Raw genomic sequence first — 22018 nt, forward strand, 5'->3', positions numbered from 1 at the left:
ATGTCACCATTGGTGTTTCCATAGAGGTGTCATCCAGTAATCCAGTAATGTCTCCATTGATGTGTCTGCAGAGGTGCCGTTTAATAAGGTCAACATTGGTGTTTTCGTAGAGGTGCCATTCAATAGTGACACCATTGGTGTTTTCCGTAGAGGTGTCATCCAGTAATATCACCATTGGTGTTTCCGTAGCGATGGCATTCAATATTGTCACCATTGGTTTTTCTGTAGCGATGTTATCCAATAATGTCACCATTGGTGTTACCGTAGAGGTGGCTTCCAATAAGGTCACCATTGCTGTTTACATAGAGGTGTCGTTAAATACGGTCACCATTGCTGTTTACATAGAGGTATTGTTAAATAAGGTCACATTGCTGTTTCCATAGAGGTGCCATCCAACAAGGTCACCATTATGGTTCCCATAGAGGTGCCATCCAACAAGGTCACCATTATGGTTCCCATAGAGGTGCCATCCAACAAGGTCACCATTATGGTTCCCATAGAGGTGCCATCCAACAAGGTCACCTTTTTTTTTCTACAATCCTGAATAGCAATTCTACCCTCCTCTGTAATGCATCCCCCTGCTCTCCCATACTGGGGCACGACCCTATAGTTAGGCAGGATTTATGGATAGAGACAGTGGACATGATGGTGCATCCTGCAGCATTTTTCAAGTTTTTTTTTCTGTGTGTGTTGCCTGTAAATAGGACGAGTTCTCACTGATTTATTTATTTTTCTCTCTCCTCCAGTCGGTGAGCAGACCGTCATCCGCAGCGTTCCCATCTCTTCCATTACAAAGGAGAAGAAGATCAATGTCCAGAACCATCTGCAGCAGAACATGCAGGAAGGACTCCAGATCCGCTCAGCCACATTCCAGGTAGCCTGATCACATCCACTCCCATCATTGTCTGCTCTTACACGCACAGATTACATTAAGGCCTGGGCTACACTGCGACCTTTTGTAGCGCTACTGCTTGATTTTTAACTCTTTATGTACAGCTACACTTTAATAGTTAAAATCAATCAGTAACGCTACACAGCAATTTTTGCCACTGCACCTGTTGCGCGATCAAGGTTCACTTAGGTGTCACTACAACATCGCAGCACAATATTGCAACACAGTGGGGACTGCGACAAGCACATGGCAAAAAATCCAACATAGTTGTCCTTCTTGAAACTTATCGCCTTCATAACATTCTCAGGGTGGCAATGAAAGCGCCATTCACTTCTATTGTGCAGCAATGTTGCAGTGCCGCATGGTCACCTTTGGTCGTGCTTCAGGTGTCGCTGCCAGATTCCACTGTGTAGACCTAGCCTGATTAGTACAAGGCTGAAAACTCCTGTTAAAGGAATATTTCCATCTTGTGCGTTTATGGCAAATGCAAATAATATGTCATAATCGTATGATAGATGCAGATCCCACCTCTGGCACCTGCATTTTTCTCAACAACTGGGTCCTATCATTCTCCACTAATCAGTAAATGGGGGGCTGCGCATGTCTGACTGTCGGTATTCATCTTTATAGGACTTATCAGAATTGCCACTCACGCTTTTTCTGCAACTTCACAACTGATATATAAATTAAGGGTGCGATAACATTATCCATGGGTTAAACAACGTTATCCATGGGGTGCGATAATCCCATTTATGGGGTGCGATAACACCATCCATGGGGTGCGATAATGTTATTTGTGGAAGCAGAAAGTATCTTGAAATATAAAGTATAAGTTCTGACTCTTGGTCAGTGGCATCTTTACAGGCAGCAAGGTCAACTCCCAGGGCCCGTGTTGAATGGATTCACTTTTTTTTTTCTCTTTTTTTCCACCCCATTATTCCTAATTATTTCCGTATAGTTAATCAAAGTAGCATTTGACGAAGAGGTCAGCCCCGAGATGGTGGATCTGTTCAAGAAGCAGCTGATGAAGTTCCGTTATCCAGTGTCCATCTTCAGCATGTTCGCCTTTGCGGCAGGACAGGCAGCTCCGGCCATCATTTTACCAAAGCAGAAGGAAAAAAACACTTCATTCAGGTAACAAGTCCTACAGTTGTCTCACAGGCCGCAGAACGGGCCTAAAAATCCCACAATGGTTCTTTGCAGTCGGAGAATGTAGTGTTTGCTAACACTGACCCATGCTCGTGTTTTTAGGACTCTCTCCAAAACAATTGTCAAGGGGGCGAAACGGGCTGGAAAAATGACCATCGGGCGCCCGTACGTGGCGAAGAAGAAAACTGGAACGATATTGGAGGAACGCGGGAGCCGTAACGAGGACGATGACATCTCTGGTATTGAATTAGTGTCTTTTTCTTTCTTGAATTTGGCCTAGAGAGTGAAAGCTTCGTACAGAAAACTGCTGTCAGTGTATTCAGTGCAGAGCCTGCCAAGAGCACATTAAGTAGTTGGCCTCTTCGCACCATTCTGGAGCGTGACCTCCCCTACTGACGGGTCCAGAGAGGTCGGCGGAGACGGGTCAGTGACCAGGCACAATTACACTAATTATCTGTATTACTGCCTGGACTGTCACTGATGAAGGAACGAGAATCCTCTAAATGCAGGAGACAGACATGGAAATGATTGCACATTGTTGGATGCTAGGATGACTGCTGAACTACAAGTGCTAGCAAACCTTCCTACCAAACTACACGTTCCACAATTTAAAGGGTGCTTCTAGTTGTATGTAATTAAAGTTTAAAGTGTTCGGCCACTACGGTATTTTTCTTTTTTTTATTGATGGCCTATCCCCAGGATAGGCCATCAATATCTGATCGTTGCGGCATAAAGTTCTCAGACGCTGCTGGACCACAGAATCTCCATCCTTTCTACAGTGGCCACGACCGGGTGTTGCTCTACTGCTGAGGATTTGTTCTAATGTGTCACTTTAGTTTCCGATGATAACGAGCTGCCGAGTGCAACGCTGAAAGCGACAGAGAAGTCAACGATGGAGCAGCTGGTGGAGCGCGCTTGCTTTCGGGACTACCAACGCCTCGCCCTTGGGACCATCAATAACAGCTCCACGCGGTTGAAATCTGAGCACTTCCGCGTGACGGCCATGAACCGAATGTACTCCCTGTGCAGGAGGTGCGTGACCCCTTTATCTTTGTGCTTTTGGTTTTTCACTCATGTCCTCCGACCACTGACCCCGGCCATCAGATCCCCCGAGGCACAGACGATAGACCGCTCCACACTTAAGCAATTTTGCCCGGTCAGTGGTCTGAGAAATTTGGATGACTTTCGATTGGAGTACGACCTTAAACAATGAGTTTGTTGCCTTTTTCTTGTAGCTACCCCGGCCTCCTCGTAGTGCCGCAGTCGGTGCAGGACAGCAGCTTGCAGAAGGTTGCACGCTGTTACCGCCACCAGAGGCTTCCGGTCGTCTCCTGGAAAAACCCCAAAACAAACGCTATTTTACTCCGTTCCGGAGGATTTCACGGGAAAACTGTTGTCGGTCTCTTTAAATCTCAGAATACGCACACGGCCGGTGAGTGATGGGATCCTGATAATCTAGAAATCCTGATAGTCACACACAGTGAGGTCATTGTGGGGTTTGTTTCTTTTTGCATGGTCATCTGATAATCCAGACTGTTCTATAAATGAGATCCTATATATACCAGATTAGCGGAATATTCTTGTAAATGGTGAAAGAGATTCTTGTCTGGGACTGAATGTGTATTGTGTCCTGGGACATTGGTGTGAACTGGGGAGAATGGAGCCTGTACTGGGCGGCTGCATGTGGCCATATAATCATTTATCCCATTCTGTCACCTTGTCAGCTCCGGCCTCTTCTCTAGAGTCATCAAGTAGCATCGAGCAGGAGAAATACCTCCAAGCCCTGCTGAACGCCATCTCTGTCCACTACAAAATGAATGGCAGCAGCACCCTCACTGTACGGCCTACGTTGGCCCTGTCACCAGGTACGTCTGACGCAAGAGTCTCCAATCCCGGAAGGTTTTAGAAGGGAGCAGAATAGTGAGTGCAGCTCTGGAGTATAATACAGGATGTAACTCAGGATCAGTACAGAATCAGTAATGTAATGTATGTACACAGTGACTGCACCAGCAGGATAGTGAGTGCAGCTCTGGGGTATAATACACGATGTAACTCAGGATCAGTAATGTAATGTACGTACACAGTGACTGCACCAGCAGGATAGTGAGTGCAGCTCTGGGGTATAATACACGATGTAACTCAGGATCAGTAATGTAATGTACGTACACAGTGACTGCACCAGCAGAATAGTGAGTGCAGCTCTGGGGTATAATACAGGATGTAACTCAGGATCAGTACAGGATCAGTAATGTAATGTATGTACACAGTGACTGCATCAGCAGAATAGTGAGTGCAGCATCCCCAAATGAAGGCTCCAAGAAATAAATTTTACGGTAGGTACCCAAAATCTTCATTTCTCTATCGCTTCATTGGGGGACACCGTAAACCATGGAATGTCCAAAATTAGTCCCAAGGGTGGGTAAAAGAACAGTACCCTAAAGTCTGCAGGACCTTTCTACCGAAGTTTGCATCCGATGAGGCAAGCTGCAAGGCCGATGCCTTGTGTTGGACTTCCCAGAAGGCCCCCACTGCAAGAGCGGAGTGAGTCGTGACCTTGAGTGGACGCACACTGTCCCTTATCAAATAGGCTTCCAGAATGGCAGAACTGACCCAACGGGCAATGGTAGACCTGGAAGCAGGGAGGCCTCTTTGAAGACCTTTGGGAATTATGGACCGAGAATCCAGTCATCTGAAGGGCGCATTCTGGAAAAGTAGAGATGAAGGTCCAGTTTGTTTAGGGACAACTCCTGAGGATGAGGGATACCAGGTCCTGATCTGCATATGGAACACTAGGTTCTGCTGAAACAGAATGGAAAGCGCTGAAACCTAACCCTTAAGGGAACTGAGGGACAAGCCCGATTCAAGGCCCAACTGCAAAAATAACAAAACCTAGTAGAAAATGGGGTCTGCCTCCTACTGACACTAAGCTAAAACCGATGACTTTGTGCCGGTTGGTGCGTGTACCCTGCTGGGGAGGAGATATGTTTTTTGCCTAGTGTCAGCCTCCGAGTTGCAGCAGCATACACCCATGGTTACTTGTGTCGCTCAATGAAGCGATGGAGAACAATGTTCATATCTGGCGGTGGCTTTTACCCTTGGCACTCAGTGGCTCCTATAACTATAGGACTGCAATTGCAAAAATATTTAGGGGTTGGTGGTGGTGGGATCTTTCCCATTTTGGGATTTAGGATGTAACCTGCTGCCAGCCCCCGTTATAGACCATTATTAGTGAACCATTCTCTGATAGAGTTGACTCCAGTGAGTGTGGGTTATTAGTACCTTGGTGCGGTGGGGGCCCTTCTATCTCTGGGTATGGTCTCTACCGGCCTGCAGGGATCATGTGATGGGGGTCCGGTTCACTAGAAGGTAATGTGGGTGCGTGGCAATGGAGACTCGTGACTGGAAAAGTTGCAGACTTAAAACTTTAATCAGCTTAGCTCTTCCTTCCGCGATTCGTCCTCTTCGCTGGGAAACCGGAGCCCTGCAGAAATCGTGCATGCTTGGCTTTCCCTAACATCTAGAGCCATAATCCATTAATTGTCTCATCTAACGATTCCCATGGAGGAAACCCACCAGCGATGGGGAAGGGGGGGATGTGAGCCGTCACGTGTCCCCATTGTAACATTCTCATCCCATGTTCTGTCTTGTATTTAACCTGTTTTTGTTTCTTTTTTCCATTTTATTAGTTTTTCTCACTGTTGTTTTAATTGTCCATGTGTTTGACTGACTTCAGGCAGCACGAGAAAGAGCTCCCGACTGAGCGGCGGGGTTAAGCTTGTTGTGCCAGGATACTTGGATGGCAGTCCGTCCAATAGCTTTTCTCGAGGAGGTTAGTAAGTGAGAGCCACCATGACTGCAAACTCTTTTTATGAGAATCCCATCCAGCGGGATGTGCATTGCTGCAGCGGGGGTGGTCTTTGGACAGCCCTTTAATAATGCCAGGTTATCTGACAGCATTACAGCCACAAAAAGGAAAGTTTAGTGGCACCTAATATAGTTGATCACATGGTCCCCATTGTTTGCTACCCAGCTTACCCAGGAACACGTATTTAAAAAAAGAAAAACATAAAAAATGTAATGTTTAAAGGGACTTTACTGGTTGTTTAAATTTTGTCAATATCTGATCTGCAGGGATCCAGCACTCCCATAGATAAGCTCCTGCGGCGGCAAAATGTAAACAGTGAATGGAGAAAAACAGCTGAGCTCTATACACAGTGTATAGAGCTCAGCTGCAGTACCAGAGAATGGCCACTACACAGTGTACAGAGCTCAGCTGCAGTACACGAGAACAGCCACTATACAGTGTACAGAGCTCAGCTGCAGTACCAGAGAACGGCCACTACACAGTGTACAGAGCTCAGCTGCAGTACCAGAGAACGGCCACTACACAGTGTACAGATCTCAGCTGCAGTACACGAGAACGGCCACTATACAGTGTACAGAGCTCAGCTGCAGTACACGAGAACGGCCACTATACAGTGTACAGAGCTCAGCTGCAGTACCAGAGAACGGCCACTACACAGTGTACAGAGCTCAGCTGCAGTACCCGAGAACGGCCACTATACAGTGTACAGAGCTCAGCTGCAGTACCAGAGAACGGCCTCTACACAGTGTACAGTGCTCAGCTGCAGTACCAGAGAACGGCCACTACACAGTGTACAGAGCTCAGCTGCAGTACCAGAGAACGGCCACTACACGGTGCACAGAGCTCAGCTGCAGTACCAGAGAACGGCCACTACACGGTGTACAGAGCTCAGCTGCAGTACACGAGAACGGCCACTATACAGTGTACAGAGCTCAGCTGCAGTACATGAGAACGGCCACTATACAGTGTACAGAGCTCAGCTGCAGTACCAGAGAACGGCCACTACACAGTGTACAGAGCTCAGCTGCAGTACCAGAGAACGGCCACTACACAATGTACAGAGCTCAGCTGCAGTACCAGAGAACGGCCACTACACAGTGTACAGAGCTCAGCTGCAGTACATGAGAACGGCCACTACACAGTGTACAGAGCTCAGCTGCAGTACCAGAGAACGGCCACTACACGGGGTACAGAGCTCAGCTGCAGTACCAGAGAACGGCCATTACACAGTGTACGGAGCTCAGCTGCAGTACCAGAGAACGGCCACTACACAGTGTACAGAGCTCAGCTGCAGTACCAGCGAACGGCCACTACACAGTGTACAGAGCTGAGCTGCCGTACCAGAGAACGGCCACTACACAGTGTACAGAGCTCAGCTCCAGTACCGGAGAACGGCCACTACACAGTGTACAGAGCTCAGCTGCAGTCCCAGAGAATGGCCACTACACAGTGTACAGAGCTCAGCTGCAGTACCAGAGAATGGCCACTACACAGTGTACAGAGCTCAGCTGCAGTACCAGCGAACGGTCACTACACAGTGTACAGAGCTCAGCTGCAGTACCAGAGAAAGGCCACTACACAGTGTACAGAGCTCAGCTGCAGTACCAGAGAATGGCCACTACAGTGTACAGAGCTCAGCTCCAGTACCAGAGAATGGCCACTACACAGTGTACAGAGCTCAGCTGCAGTACCAGAGAATGGCCACTACACAGTGTACAGAGCTCAGCTGCAGTACCAGCGAACGGCCACTACACAGTGTACAGAGCTCAGCTGCAGTACCAGAGAAAGGCCACTACACAGTGTACAGAGCTCAGCTGCAGTACCAGAGAACGGCCACTACACAGTGGACAGAGCTCAGCTGCAGTACCAGAGAATGACCACTACACAGTGTACAGAGCTCAGCTGCAGTACCAGAGAACGGCCACTACACAGTGTACAGAGCTCAGCTGCAGTACCAGAGAACGGCCACTACACAATGTACAGAGCTCAGCTGCAGTTCCAGAGAACGGCCTCTACACAGTGTACAGAGCTCAGCTGCAGTTCCAGAGAACGGCCTCTACACAGTGTACAGAGCTCAGCTGCAGTACCCGAGAACGGCCACTACACAGTGTACAGAGCTCAGCTGCAGTACCAGAGAACGGCCACTACACAGTGTACAGAGCTCAGCTGCAGTACCAGAGAACGGCCATTACACAGTGTACGGAGCTCAGCTGCAGTATCAGAGAATGGCCACTACACAGTGTACAGAGCTCAGCTGCAGTACCAGAGAACGGCCACTACACAGTGTACAGAGCTCAGCTGCAGTACCCAAGAATGGCCCATTTATAGTGTATGGAGCTGAGCTGTTTTACTCCATTCACTGTTTACATCCGACCAGAGCTGATTGGTGGGTGTCCCAAATGTCTGACCCTAGTAGATCTGATATTAGTAATCTGTCCTAAGTATAGGACACTAGTATTGTATGCTTGGTAAACCCCTTTAATTCATTGACAGCAACTCAAAAGGGTATTTTAGATGGAAATCATGTAAAAAAAAAAAAAAAAAAACTCAAACAATCAGTGAACGAACACTAACCAGCCTGGATCCGCAGTAGTTGAGTAATGCTGTATGCTCTATAGCTTGTGGCTCTTCATTTGTTGTGGAACCTACTACACCCAGCATGTTCTGACTATCGCAGCATGCAAATGACTGTTGTAGGAGTTTTCTTTTCTTCTTCTTTACTGAAGTTAATTCCGTGATGTGGATCCAGGTGGAAAGGAAAGAGAATGATTTTTGTGTCTCGTGTCCCCCCCATTCCCATCTATCGCTCACTGGTTTTTCGTTCACCTGCGCGGATAATCCACGTAACAATCTGTTCCTATAAATCCCATACAACCAATGACATCATCATCTCCAACTTCTATCATCCTCATCACTGCACTGCCAAAATTGGCCTCAGGTCTCCTGACCCCATTGTATAGCCTCATAGACATATATAATGGAGACACGCAATCAGTCTGGGCAGCGCGGTCCATATTCAGACTGTGAAATACGACTGTCTGACCCCGGCCTTAGAGAAGAGCTGCCGGCTTCGTTCTGACCCTTAGTGGCACCAGAGTCTGCCTTCAAAGGAGCGCTCTAGCAGTTTATTTTTTTTTTTCTCCCTCCATTAGTCCTCAATGTGTGGATGCATTAAAACACTTAACGGCCTGCGTCTTCTGCCGTTTTCAGCGCTGCTCTGTTGCTCTCCAGCATCGTGTGACCGCAGCTCTTTTTTGCCAACTCACACTATAAGCCTCGTTCATAGACGCACATTGAGAAAGTGACTTCCGGTAAAACAGAAGACTGTAGTGATCTAGCTAGTCTTGGCTGCGGTCACTTGATGCGGAAGAGGAGCGTAGCAGCGCTGGAAACGGCAGACGACAACAATGGGTAAGTACGATAATGCACGCACTTTAATGATGGCTAACGGAAAGGGCAATAATAATAGTAAAGATTATTTTGGCCTTAAGAATTTATAAAAAGGTGGACACACAAGAACATTGTCATCATTGATGTTGTCAGATATTATTTATTATTCAAGACTAAAACGCAGATGAATAAAATAGAAACAAAAACTTTACAGTTTTAAAAGTTTAATAAAATAAACCGCAGAGTGTTAATATTATTGTTACCCCAGATTGTTTTTAGCACTTGTTATTAATATTTATTTTACTTTTCTGGTTGGTAACAATTGTCCCAGTAATAGAATTACTAATCCTTAATGTGAATTAAATGACTAATTTTTCCCTTTTATATATATTTTTAATATTTGATGTTTTTCGTTGATTTTTTTCTGCTGTCTGCAGCTCCTTGGCTTGCCGTGGTCTTTGTCCTTATGGTTCTTCTGTGTGATCTGCTCTAATCTGTAACTTTCTTGCTTTCTTTCTTCCTTTTTCTGACAAGTTCTGGGGTACAGGGATAAGCTCTTCTCACAGACTCCTCTCACAGCTAAGGAAAGGATACAGAATACAGGTACCTCTGCCCCTTGGCGGTCACAGCCAGTCCCCTTCATCATCATCACCTTCATCACATTTAGGACCCCCTCCCCCCATCCTATGACATATCATCCTAATGTAATGCCCGAAGCAGCCACAGATAACGGGAGGGAAGCCGAGCACAGGATCAGGGGAGATTTATCGACTGTGTCATTGGTTCACAAGTTTGCAAAACGGAGTGAATTTTGCAAAATTTGTCACCAACTCACCGGCCCAGCTACATGATTTTTCTTCAATAATCCCCTCTTTGTTGATGTACATGTACCTCTTATAGTCTGCACCAAAATAATGACACTTTTTTAGACTCCTCTTCGCCCCCCCACCATTCGCTCTGCACAGTGGTTGATGTAGGAGTGATCAAAAGCACTTAGAAACATATACTGTGTGCAGAATTGTTAGGCAAGTTGTATTTTGATCACATGGTAATTTTTATACATGTTGTTCTACTCCAAGCTGTTCAGGCTTGAGAGCCAACTACCAATTAAGTAAATCAGGTGATGTGCATCTCTGTAATAAGGAGGGATGTTGTCTAATAATTAAGCACACCTTATATAGGGTGTTGATGTCATTAGGCAACTTCCTTTCCTTTGGCAAAATGGGTCAGAAGAAAGACTTGACGGGCTCTGAAAAGTCCAAAATTGTTAATGTCTTGTAGAGGGATGCAGCAGTCTTGAAATTGCCAAACTTTTGAAGCGTGATCACTGAACAATCAAGCGTTTCATGGCAAATAGCCAACAGGGTCGCAAGAAGCGTGTTGGGCAAAAAAGGCGCAAAATAACTGCCCATGAATTGAGGAAAATCAAGCGTGAAGCTGCCAAGATGCCTTTTGCCACCAGTTTTTCCATATTTCAGAGCTGCATCGTTACTGGAGTAACAAAAAGCACAAGGTGTGCGATACTCGGGGACATGGCCAAGGTAAGGAAGGCTGAAAAACAACCACCTTTGAACAAGAAACATAAGATCAAACGTCAAGACTGACTTTTCAAAGGTTTTATGGACTGATGAAATGAGAGTGACTCTTGAGGTGCCAGAGGCTGGATCAGTAAAGGGCAGAGAGCTCCACTCTGACTCAGACGCCAGCAAGGTGGAGGTGGGGTACTGGTATGGGCTGGTATCATCAAAGATGAACTTGTGGGACCTTTTCGGGTTGAGGATGTAGTGAAGCTCAACTCCCAGACCTACTGCCAGTTTCTGGAAGACAACTTCTTCAAGCAGTGGTACAGGAAGAAGTCTGTAGCGTTCAAGAAAAGCATGATTTTCATGCAGGACAATGCTCCATCAGATCCCTCCATCTGCCTCCATCCTTTACTGGCCAGCGTGGCTGGCCAATAAAGGTCTCAAAGGAGAAAAAATAATGACATGGCCCCCTTGTTCACCTGATCTGAACCCCATAGAGAACCTGTGGTCCCTCATAAAATGTGAGATCTACAGGGAGGGAAAACAGTCCACCTCTCGGAACAGCGTCTGGGAGGCTGTGGTGGCTGCTGCACGCAATGTTGATCGTAAACAGATCAAGCAACTGACAGAATCTATGGATGGAAGGCTGTTGAGTGTCATCATAAAGAAAGGTGGCTATATTGGTCACTAATTTTTGGGGGTTTTGTTTTTGCATGTCAGAAATGTTTATTTCTAAATTTTGTGCAGTTATATTGGTTTACCTGGTGAAAATAAACAAGTGAAATGGGAATATATTTGGTTTTTATTAAGTTGCCTAATAATTCTGCACAGTAATAGTTACCTGCACAAACAGATATCCTCCTAAGATAGCCAAATCTAAAAAAAAAAAAAAACACTCCAACTTCCAAAAGTATTAAACTTTGATATTTATGAGTCTTTTTGGTTGATTGAGATCATAGTTGTTGATCAATAATAAAAATAATCCTCTATAATACAACTTGCCTAATAATTCTGCACACAGTGTACAATGGCCCTTGTTACTTGTGCCTCACACTAAGTGGCAATTTACGGCCACTGTATGCACAATAACCTCCAGGGCAGAATTGTTATATCCATTAAATCATATTTTGAGGTCGGTTCTACCATGGGGGATTGATGGTCACCCCATTAATGTATTTGGGGTTATGAATAGAGCCTAAGTGGAATCCCTCAAGTAATCCTCTGAGAAGGCCATGGCCACAGATGCTGAAAGGTTGTCACACAACATCTCCATAGCCCTAAATATCACTACCGAACTGACAAGTTTTGACCTGAAAAGTGGCCATATTGCTCTAAACCCAAAAACAGAGACTTTCATTGGCACATACACAGGGGGCCCAAATAAAATGACATATATTTATTTAGAGGCGTGCTGTGAGTGTGTATCTACCTACGGTGTCCCTCTTCACCAGCTCTCACTGACATTGCTGTTGGCTTTCTTTTACTTAGCACTAACTGTCAGTGCTCTGGTTCTCTTGCTGCCATCACTCCCCTCCGACCGCCTGGCTGCCATCGCTCCCCTCAGGCTGCCTGGCTGCCATCGCTCCCCTCCGGCTACCTGGCTGCCATCGCTCCCCTCTGGCTGCCTGGCTGCCATCGCTCCCCTCTGGCTGCCTGGCTGCCATCGCTCCCCTCTGGCTGCCTGGCTGCCATCGCTCCCCTCCGGCTGCCTGGCTGCCATCGCTCCCCTCCGGCTGCCTGGCTGCCATCGCTCCCCTCAGGCTGCCATCGCTCCCCTCCAGCTGCCGCCTCTCTCCCCCTCCCGCTGCCTGGCTGCCATCACTCCCCTCCGGCTGCCATCGCTCTCCTCCGGCTGCCTGGCTGCCATCGCTCTCCTCCGGCTGCCTGGCTGCCATCGCTCCCCTTCGGCTGCCTGGCTGCCGCCTCTCTCCTCCCGCTCCCTGGCTGCCGCCTCTCTCCTCCCGCTCCCTGGCTGCCATCGCTCCCCTCCGGCTGCCTGGCTGCCATCGCTCCCCTCCGGCTGCCTGGCTGCCATCGCTCCCCTCCGGCTACCTGGGTGCCATCACTCCCCTCTGGCTGCCATCACTCCCCTCCAGCTGCCTCCTCTCTCCTCCCGCTGCCTGGCTGCCATCACTCCCCTCTGGCTGCCATCACTCCCCTCTGGCTGCCATCACTCCCCTCCAGCTGCCTCCTCTCCCCTCCGGCTGCCTGGCTGCCATCGCTCCCCTCCGGCTGCCTGGCTGCCATCGCTCCCCTCCGGCTGCCTGGCTGCCATCGCTCCCCTCCGGCTGCCATCGCTCCCCTCCGGCTGCCATCGCTCCCCTCCGGCTGCCTGGCTGCCATCGCTCCCCTCCGGCTGCCTGGCTGCCATCGCTCCCCTCCGGCTGCCTGGCTGCCATCGCTCCCCTCCGGCTGCCATCGCTCCCCTCCGGCTGCCATCGCTCCCCTCCGGCTGCCGTCGCTCCCCTCCGGCTGCCGTCGCTCCCCTCCGGCTGCCTGGCTGCCATTGCTCCCCTCCGGCTGCCTGGCTGCCATTGCTCCCCTCCGGCTGCCTGGCTGCCATTGCTCCCCTCCGGCTGCCTGGCTGCCATTGCTCCCCTCCGGCTGCCTGGCTGCCATTGCTCCCCTCCGGCTGCCTGGCTGCCATTGCTCCCCTCCGGCTGCCTGGCTGCCATTGCTCCCCTCCGGCTGCCTGGCTGCCATTGCTCCCCTCCGGCTGCCTGGCTGCCATTGCTCCCCTCCGGCTGCCTGGCTGCCATTGCTCCCCTCCGGCTGCCTGGCTGCCATTGCTCCCCTCCGGCTGCCTGGCTGCCATTGCTCCCCTCCGGCTGCCTGGCTGCCATTGCTCCCCTCCGGCTGCCTGGCTGCCATTGCTCCCCTCCGGCTGCCTGGCTGCCATTGCTCCCCTCCGGCTGCCTGGCTGCCATTGCTCCCCTCCGGCTGCCTGGCTGCCATTGCTCCCCTCCGGCTGCCTGGCTGCCATTGCTCCCCTCCGGCTGCCTGGCTGCCATTGCTCCCCTCCGGCTGCCTGGCTGCCATTGCTCCCCTCCGGCTGCCTGGCTGCCATTGCTCCCCTCCGGCTGCCTGGCTGCCATTGCTCCCCTCCGGCTGCCTGGCTGCCATTGCTCCCCTCCGGCTGCCTGGCTGCCATTGCTCCCCTCCGGCTGCCTGGCTGCCATTGCTCCCCTCCGGCTGCCTGGCTGCCATTGCTCCCCTCCGGCTGCCTGGCTGCCATTGCTCCCCTCCGGCTGCCTGGCTGCCATTGCTCCCCTCCGGCTGCCTGGCTGCCATTGCTCCCCTCCGGCTGCCTGGCTGCCATTGCTCCCCTCCGGCTGCCTGGCTGCCATTGCTCCCCTCCGGCTGCCTGGCTGCCATTGCTCCCCTCCGGCTGCCTGGCTGCCATTGCTCCCCTCCGGCTGCCTGGCTGCCATTGCTCCCCTCCGGCTGCCTGGCTGCCATTGCTCCCCTCCGGCTGCCTGGCTGCCATCGCTCCCCTCCGGCTGCCTGGCTGCCATCGCTCCCCTCCGGCTGCCTGGCTGCCATCGCTCCCCTCCGGCTGCCTGGCTGCCATCGCTCCCCTCCGGCTGCCTGGCTGCCATCGCTCCCCTCCGGCTGCCTGGCTGCCATCGCTCCCCTCCGGCTGCCTGGCTGCCATCGCTCCCCTCCGGCTGCCTGGCTGCCATCGCTCCCCTCCGGCTGCCTGGCTGCCATCGCTCCCCTCCGGCTGCCTGGCTGCCATCGCTCCCCTCCGGCTGCCTGGCTGCCATCGCTCCCCTCCGGCTGCCTGGCTGCCATTGCTCCCCTCCGGCTGCCTGGCTGCCATTGCTCCCCTCCGGCTGCCTGGCTGCCATTGCTCCCCTCCGGCTGCCTGGCTGCCATTGCTCCCCTCCGGCTGCCTGGCTGCCATTGCTCCCCTCCGGCTGCCTGGCTGCCATTGCTCCCCTCCGGCTGCCTGGCTGCCATTGCTCCCCTCCGGCTGCCTGGCTGCCATTGCTCCCCTCCGGCTGCCTGGCTGCCATTGCTCCCCTCCGGCTGCCTGGCTGCCATTGCTCCCCTCCGGCTGCCTGGCTGCCATTGCTCCCCTCCGGCTGCCTGGCTGCCATTGCTCCCCTCCGGCTGCCTGGCTGCCATTGCTCCCCTCCGGCTGCCTGGCTGCCATTGCTCCCCTCCGGCTGCCTGGCTGCCATTGCTCCCCTCCGGCTGCCTGGCTGCCATTGCTCCCCTCCGGCTGCCTGGCTGCCATTGCTCCCCTCCGGCTGCCTGGCTGCCATTGCTCCCCTCCGGCTGCCTGGCTGCCATCGCTCCCCTCCGGCTGCCTGGCTGCCATCGCTCCCCTCCGGCTGCCTGGCTGCCATCGCTCCCCTCCGGCTGCCTGGCTGCCATCGCTCCCCTCCGGCTGCCTGGCTGCCATCGCTCCCCTCCGGCTGCCTGGCTGCCATCGCTCCCCTCCGGCTGCCTGGCTGCCATCGCTCCCCTCCGGCTGCCTGGCTGCCATCGCTCCCCTCCGGCTGCCTGGCATTGCTCTGGATCCAATGTGTAGCCCTGCCTGCCAGACATTACTACCAGGGTGGCATTGCTCCCCGCTGTCTGGCTGGCCTCCGTCTACAAATGATTCTTGCTATTGCCGTTCACTCATTCATCCTCTTGTGTCCAGGTGTTTGGGCCAGTCTGCGCTCCAGCAACCGCCTTATCACCACCCAAACACCACTGGTGGATGTTGGCGCTCGGCTTGCGGGAAAGGATCACACCCCGTCTTACACGGACCACACCGCCCTGCAGAACCAGCTGTTGAAACGCCAGGCTGCCCTGTATATCTTTGGAGAGAAATCTCAGCTGAGGGTAAGAAGCGATCACTGAATATAATGGCACCCGATCGCTGTGTGCATAGAGCGCAGCTGCTGCAGTATTATCCACATGGGGTGAATGTTGGGTCGCATAGATTTTGCATTGTCTATTTTGCCTGCAGTGTAAAGAATGGAGAATCTTAAGGAAAGGAGAAGTTACAACTACATAACCGTGAAGATTTGTATGTTACCCTTGGTTAGCTGGCTGACACCCCGTTTTGTCACTATTGTGGTGCCGTTATTAGTTGTCATCCAGCAGAGGCGTACAGCGTATTCCCAGTTGAATATTGGACACCCCGCCAGCTTGTTAGTACGTAGAGCCGTGTCCTCTCTGGCGGAGCTGTAGGGTGTCGCGGCCCCTGCACTAGACCTTATCAGCACATTCCCCACATAGCAGCGGCGACCAGCGCTCAGTACCATCGGCCTCCGCTTACATACACAACTGGATGATCCCACGACCCATATTCTTAACCCGCCGTGCCTGCAGGACGTTGCTCCTCATCGTGTGACATTCTTCCTATCACTTTCATTTTATGGCCTCGGTCCAAGAACATCATCAGCAGAAACTCCTAAAATCGAAACTTTCTCCAAGTGGAGCCCGATGTCCTTTCCCCTTTTTAGAAGGGAAGGAGGTCACCCACCGGTGGCCGCTCAGCCTAGAGGTGGACAGCTCCCTCGGTCTTATAAAAGTGATCCTTTGTAATAGAATCGTCATTTCCAAGATCAATGAATGGTGACAGTTGTCGAAATCCTGGAGAGACCAGGATTTGGATTTAGTTCTGTAATCTGGGGTCAGCGGTGGCTCTATAGGGGGTCTCGTCCGCTTCATAAGAGTAATTCCATTATCTCGCTGTATTATAATAAACAAGGCTATAATCTCCAGGCGACCGGCGATCCAGTGATCACTCCCAGTGCCGCTCCTGGCAGCGACCTGTGCGTTATACCGCCTGTCGTTTATGGTGCAGTTATGTGAAGCATCTCTGGCCCTGCTGCCTTTCTGGCACCTTACTGACATTTATTAAGTGGCGATCCCTGCACTGTATGTTTGTTATGGAGACTGCATCCGCTCCGACAGCCATCATTTATCTTGTAGATTTGCTTTACATACCAGGTCTGCAGCTCGGCAGCGACAATTTATAGGTCAGGAAGCAGCTTCCTATGTACACACCACTCATGAATGATAAAGATGGCGGCTCTCGATGTGGCGGAGGGCTGCTCATTGGCTTTTGGTCTTTTTTAGGTGCTTCAAGTAATTTTCTTTATTAGCATCCAAAGCTGTTTTCAAATTGATGCTCTGTTGTCTTGTCCTAGAGCAGCTTCGGTCTGACTTTCCTCTGCTCTTCGCTGATCAGCAGAGATATGGGTTTAGCTTTAGATGTGACTAGAGTGGAAGAGGTGATGTAACTTAGATACTTCGCAAAGTGGGAATTGCAGAATTGTCAGGATGCACGAGACCATTAGCTGATTCGCCATAGGTCTCCGCATGGTGCCTGCAGATGCATAATGTTGCAGGGGTGGCACAGGGTTGCAGAGTGGCACTGCATGATGCAGGGTGTTGTAGGGTTGCACAGTGGGGCAGGGCAGCACTGCAGGATGCGCGGTGTTGTAGGGTGGCGCTGCATGATGCAGGGTATTGTACGGTTGCAGAGTGGCGCTGCATGATGCGGGGTGTTCCTGTGGTGTTTCCTGATGACACAGCCACATGTACTAATAATTCTGGAATTCAAGTGATTCAGCAGCGCAGAAATTTACCACAATTATCCCAATCTGTATCTAGCAGTGTTGCCGGTGGCACTGCAAGATGCGCTGTGTTGTAGGTTGGCGCTGCATGATGTAGGGTTTGCAGGGTGGTGCTTCATGATGTAGGGTGGCACAGTGTTGCAGGGTGGAACTGCATGATGCGGGATGTTGTAGGGTTGCACAGTCTTGCATGGCGGTGGAATGTGTTGCGTGGTGGTGTAATGTGTTGCAGGGTGGTGGAATGTGTTGCAGGGTGGTGGAATGTGTTGCGTGGTGGTGTAGTGTGTTGCAGGGCGGCGTGGTGTGTTGCAGGGCGGCGTGGTGTGTTGCAGGGCGGCGTGGTGCGTTGCAGGGCGGCGTAATGGGTTGCAGGGGGTGATGCAGTGTGAAGCTGCCCCTTCTGTATAATGAACAAAATAGCAAACCAAATATTTAACAATAACAAGACAATTAAAATTCAATACAATATATTATAAAAATAAATATCAAAGTTAAATATGGCCGCTATACATCATGAATGGCAGACCATTCGGAATTCTGAATAAAACACAAAGAACCAAATATATGGAATTCAAAAATTATATATTATATAAAAAAATGAAAAAGGCAAGTATTATGAGAAGGAATATATCTTTATTAAATATAACTGGTAAAAAAGTGGCACTACAAAGTGTTCCTGTTTTTGGAGAAATGATAGATATGTGCTATAAAATAACATTTATATATATATATATATATATATATAAAAGATATATTCTAATAAATATAGCACAATAGCGCATGGACACAAGAGAAGGGGAAATTTAAAAACAATTACGGTATATAATAACAGACCAATTAATCACTTGGACCACATGGCGTGCAAACATGCATATAGAGACACATATATATGTATAAATACAAATAAACAGCCAAAACTGTGATGAAAAAATATATTACTATACACTCCAAGACATATATGTGTGTAAGCAAACATTAGTGTAAATTAGTGTAAACTCAGTATAAAATATAATATGAAAAAATATATATGAATACAGATAAAAAATGTATAAATGTATGACGTGATCGAGTGATAAAAATAAGATACCAAAGATATATACACTAAAACATATACACTCACTGGCCACTTTATTAGGTACACCTGTCCAACTTCTTGTTAACACTTAATTTCTATTCAGCCAATCACATGGCGGCAACTCAGTGCATTTAGGCATGTAGACATGGTCAAGACAATCTCCTGCAGTTCAAACCGAGCATCAGTATGGGGAAGAAAGGTGATTTGAGCGCCTTTGAACGTGGCATGGTTGTTGGTGCCAGAAGGGCTGGTCTGAGTATTTCAGAAACTGCTGATCTACTGGGATTTTCACGCACAACCATCTCTAGGGTTTACAGAGAATGGTCCGAAAAAGAAAAAAAATCCAGTGAGCGGCAGTTCTGTGGGCGGAAATGCCTTGTTGATGCCAGAGGTCAGAGGAGAACGGGCAGACTGGTTCGAGCTGATAGAAAGGCAACAGTGACTCAAATCGCCACCCGTTACAACCAAGGTAGGCCTAAGAGCATCTCTGAACGCACAGTGCGTCGAACTTTGAGGCAGATGGGCTACAGCAGCAGAAGACCACACCGGGTACCACTCCTTTCAGCTAAGAACAGGAAACTGAGGCTACAATTTGTACAAGCTCACCGAAATTGGACAGTAGAAGATTGGAAAAACGTTGCTTGGTCTGATGAGTCTCGATTTCTGCTGCGACATTCGGATGGTAGGGTCAGAATTTGGCGTAAACAACATGAAAGCATGGATCCATCCTGCCTTGTATGGAGCATCTTTGGGATGTGCAGCCGACAAATCTGCGGCAACTGTGTGATGCCATCATGTCAATATGGACCAAAATCTCTGAGGAATGCTTCCAGCACCTTGTTGAATCTATGCCACGAAGAATTGAGGCAGTTCTGAAGGCAAAAGGGGGTCCAACCCGTTACTAGCATGGTGTACCTAATAAAGTGGCCGGTGAGTGTATATATGTGTAAAATACCACAAAAAAGTGCCTCAGTGCAGAACAATATATCTCTCTATGTATATATGTGTGCCACAGACTCCTATGATTGGCTGAATTCACATAGGTTAAATACTGAATGGCTGCGTTTGCATAGATTGAATACTATGTGCTCACAGCACATGTAAAGGCCGCCAGGTTCCAAGTAAAAATATGTATATATATATATCAGTACATGAGTGGTCACTACCTTCAAGGGTCCGTTCCTCCAAGCACAGCGCACCCCGACGCGCGTTTCGGATATAACCCTTCGTCGGGGTGGTGTGCAGGAGGAACCGGAGGGCATATATATATACAGGTAATGCACGCCAATGAACGGAACAGACGCTCGATGGCGCATGCGCCGCCAGGAGGACCCGGAAGTGTGCAGCGCCCGCGTCACATGACCCGGCAGCAGTAAGATCGCTACCAAGGCAACAAAGACGCAGGATACACACATCCCGTGACGCAGGCTGCACACGCGCACAGCGACGGTCCACAAACATGGATGTACATATGAAAGAAGATGGTAAGAGCGTAAGCAACAATGAAAAAACAGTGAAAAAACAAGATTAATCGGACGGGACAGTGAGGGGAATAAAATGAACCGCAATCAGGACTAATGTGTGAATGATGAAAATATATGAAGAAAATGTGGTGTTCCGCATAAGTCACATGTGCCTATAATAAACTAGTGCGCGCACAATAATATTGATTTTAAAATTAATATTGCAACAATTGCATAATTAACAACAATAAGAAATAATAATAATATTCTGTATAATGAATATCTGCACTTTTTCCATCAGGGCTTTAAGTTCGACTTCGCTCTGAATTGTGAGTTTGTTCCCGTCGAGTTTGGTGACAACCGTCAAGTGAAAGCAAGTTTTAAGAAGTTGATGAGAGCCTGTGTGCCCAGCAGCGTGCCCGGGGACTCTGATGCCACTTTTTTCAAGTCACTGGGAGACTCTGAGTGGTTCCTGCAGGTGATTTTCATGCTTTCTTCAGATCTCCTGAATGGAGTACAGTACCGTGCCTTTATTACCTATATGTCAGCTGTCCACCATGCTTTATACTCCTACATCTCTGCTCTCATAACTGGAGACTTGCTGGAAGACTCATAGTGAAGTTCATGCTATATTCTGATCTCCTGGATACATCCAGGAGCAAGGTGTCGTGACTAATGTACTTAAATACTCTGTGCAGGTAAACTGCCCACCCTGCCGCACCTTCCTACATTTTTCATCTAATCCCCTCTCCACCATGTCTCCGGCAGACCCTCCTCTCCATCCTCCCCTGCTGCACCTGTAATCCCCTTATCCCAGGAGAGCAGCAGATTTCATGCATATACTTTTCTACAGCCATCCTCTGATCCGGCATACACCGGGCCCATCTCATGGCGGATTATTGGCATTTTGCTCACGTGCTGTGCGTCTATTCCACAGATACACAGAATAATCCAGTTGTCGGTCATCATATCCGAGCTCCTGGAATGCGGCTCCTCCGTGATGGTCAGTCTGGAGGACGGATGGGACATCACCACCCAGGTAAACCCATCTGACTCCCCCCAAACCGGAGGAAGGGGTCACTAATATGACGAGTTAAATAGGATTATGGGCGTTACCAGTGTCAGTGCCTCCATCATGGCAGATGTTTGGGTTGTCACACAGCTTTTCCCAAGGAACCAATATAACTAAAACAAAAGGAATAAAAAATGTTTTTTTTCTAGGAAAGCTGGGTAACAACCATTGTGGTCTCTGGTACAGCTCCAGTAGGGGTTTCTGCTGAACTTTTTTGGGACCTTAGTACCAATATGTCATTAATACAGAAGCAGGTCGGCAGATTTACCACTCAAGGATCTAGGAAAGCCGTGTTGTGACCCCTGTGGAAGCCATTTGTCTTACTACCCAGCTTTCCAAGGAGCTGTTTTAGCTGAGAAGTGGCGGGGGGTGATAATTTGATAGAAGAGGACGAGTCTGCCCAGAATTGCTGTTTATTGTAGGCTTCATCCTGCAGATCATCTCTCTGGTGCAACTCCTCGGAGACCCCTTTTACCGCACCCTCGATGGCTTCCGCATGTTGATAGAGAAGGAATGGCTTTCTTTCGGCCATAAATTCAGCCAGCGCTCCAACCTGTCGCTCAGCAGCCAAGGCAGCGGATTCGTGCCCATCTTCCTACAGTTCCTGGACTGTGTCCATCAGGTGAGAGTTTTTTGGAACTTTTTATTGCAGGAATGGCTGTCGACACGATGCTGGGTTTTGTGGAGAGGTCATCAATATCAGATTGGTGGAGGTCGGACCCCCGGCACCCCCTCGATCAGCAATGGCCAAATGTAACCGGTGCAGCTCCGTACAATGTGCCTTATAAGAACTGATCTGCAGCAAGGTGTAAAAACCCCGTTAACTTTGTTTTTACAAATTTCCAGGTATAGTATGTCTCTAGTCACATCCAAAACTGCATTTACAATTCTGCCACTACAAAGTTATAGGCTGGCTTCATACGTTGCCTATTTGGTTCACCTGCATATGGTGATTTCTGGTTTGTACGGAATCCATGCAGAAATTGGCTTTTTGTTGCGTTTCTT

At 49.6% G+C, this 22018-nt stretch overlaps 1 protein-coding gene across 4 annotated transcripts in view; it reads left to right on the forward strand.

The window, feature by feature from the left end:
* SBF2 (SET binding factor 2) overlaps positions 1-22018 on the forward strand; it is a 245472-nt gene that overhangs the window by 209000 nt on the left and 14454 nt on the right. Inside the window, exons 23-34 of one of the 4 annotated variants that reach the window (XM_077287271.1) lie at positions 747-874; positions 1851-2026; positions 2144-2280; positions 2878-3073; positions 3277-3473; positions 3766-3906; positions 5775-5870; positions 9831-9899; positions 15474-15658; positions 20243-20419; positions 20879-20980; positions 21450-21635. In XM_077287271.1, the coding sequence (XP_077143386.1) occupies positions 747-874; positions 1851-2026; positions 2144-2280; positions 2878-3073; positions 3277-3473; positions 3766-3906; positions 5775-5870; positions 9831-9899; positions 15474-15658; positions 20243-20419; positions 20879-20980; positions 21450-21635 (1790 nt within the window). The remainder of the gene's footprint in view (positions 1-746; positions 875-1850; positions 2027-2143; positions 2281-2877; positions 3074-3276; positions 3474-3765; positions 3907-5774; positions 5871-9830; positions 9900-15473; positions 15659-20242; positions 20420-20878; positions 20981-21449; positions 21636-22018) is intronic. The other 3 variants (XM_077287272.1, XM_077287274.1, XM_077287275.1) reach the window with 3 other exon arrangements.

This window comes from Ranitomeya variabilis, chromosome 2 (genome assembly GCF_051348905.1).
Source record: "Ranitomeya variabilis isolate aRanVar5 chromosome 2, aRanVar5.hap1, whole genome shotgun sequence".
Classification (NCBI taxonomy): domain Eukaryota; kingdom Metazoa; phylum Chordata; class Amphibia; order Anura; family Dendrobatidae; genus Ranitomeya; species Ranitomeya variabilis.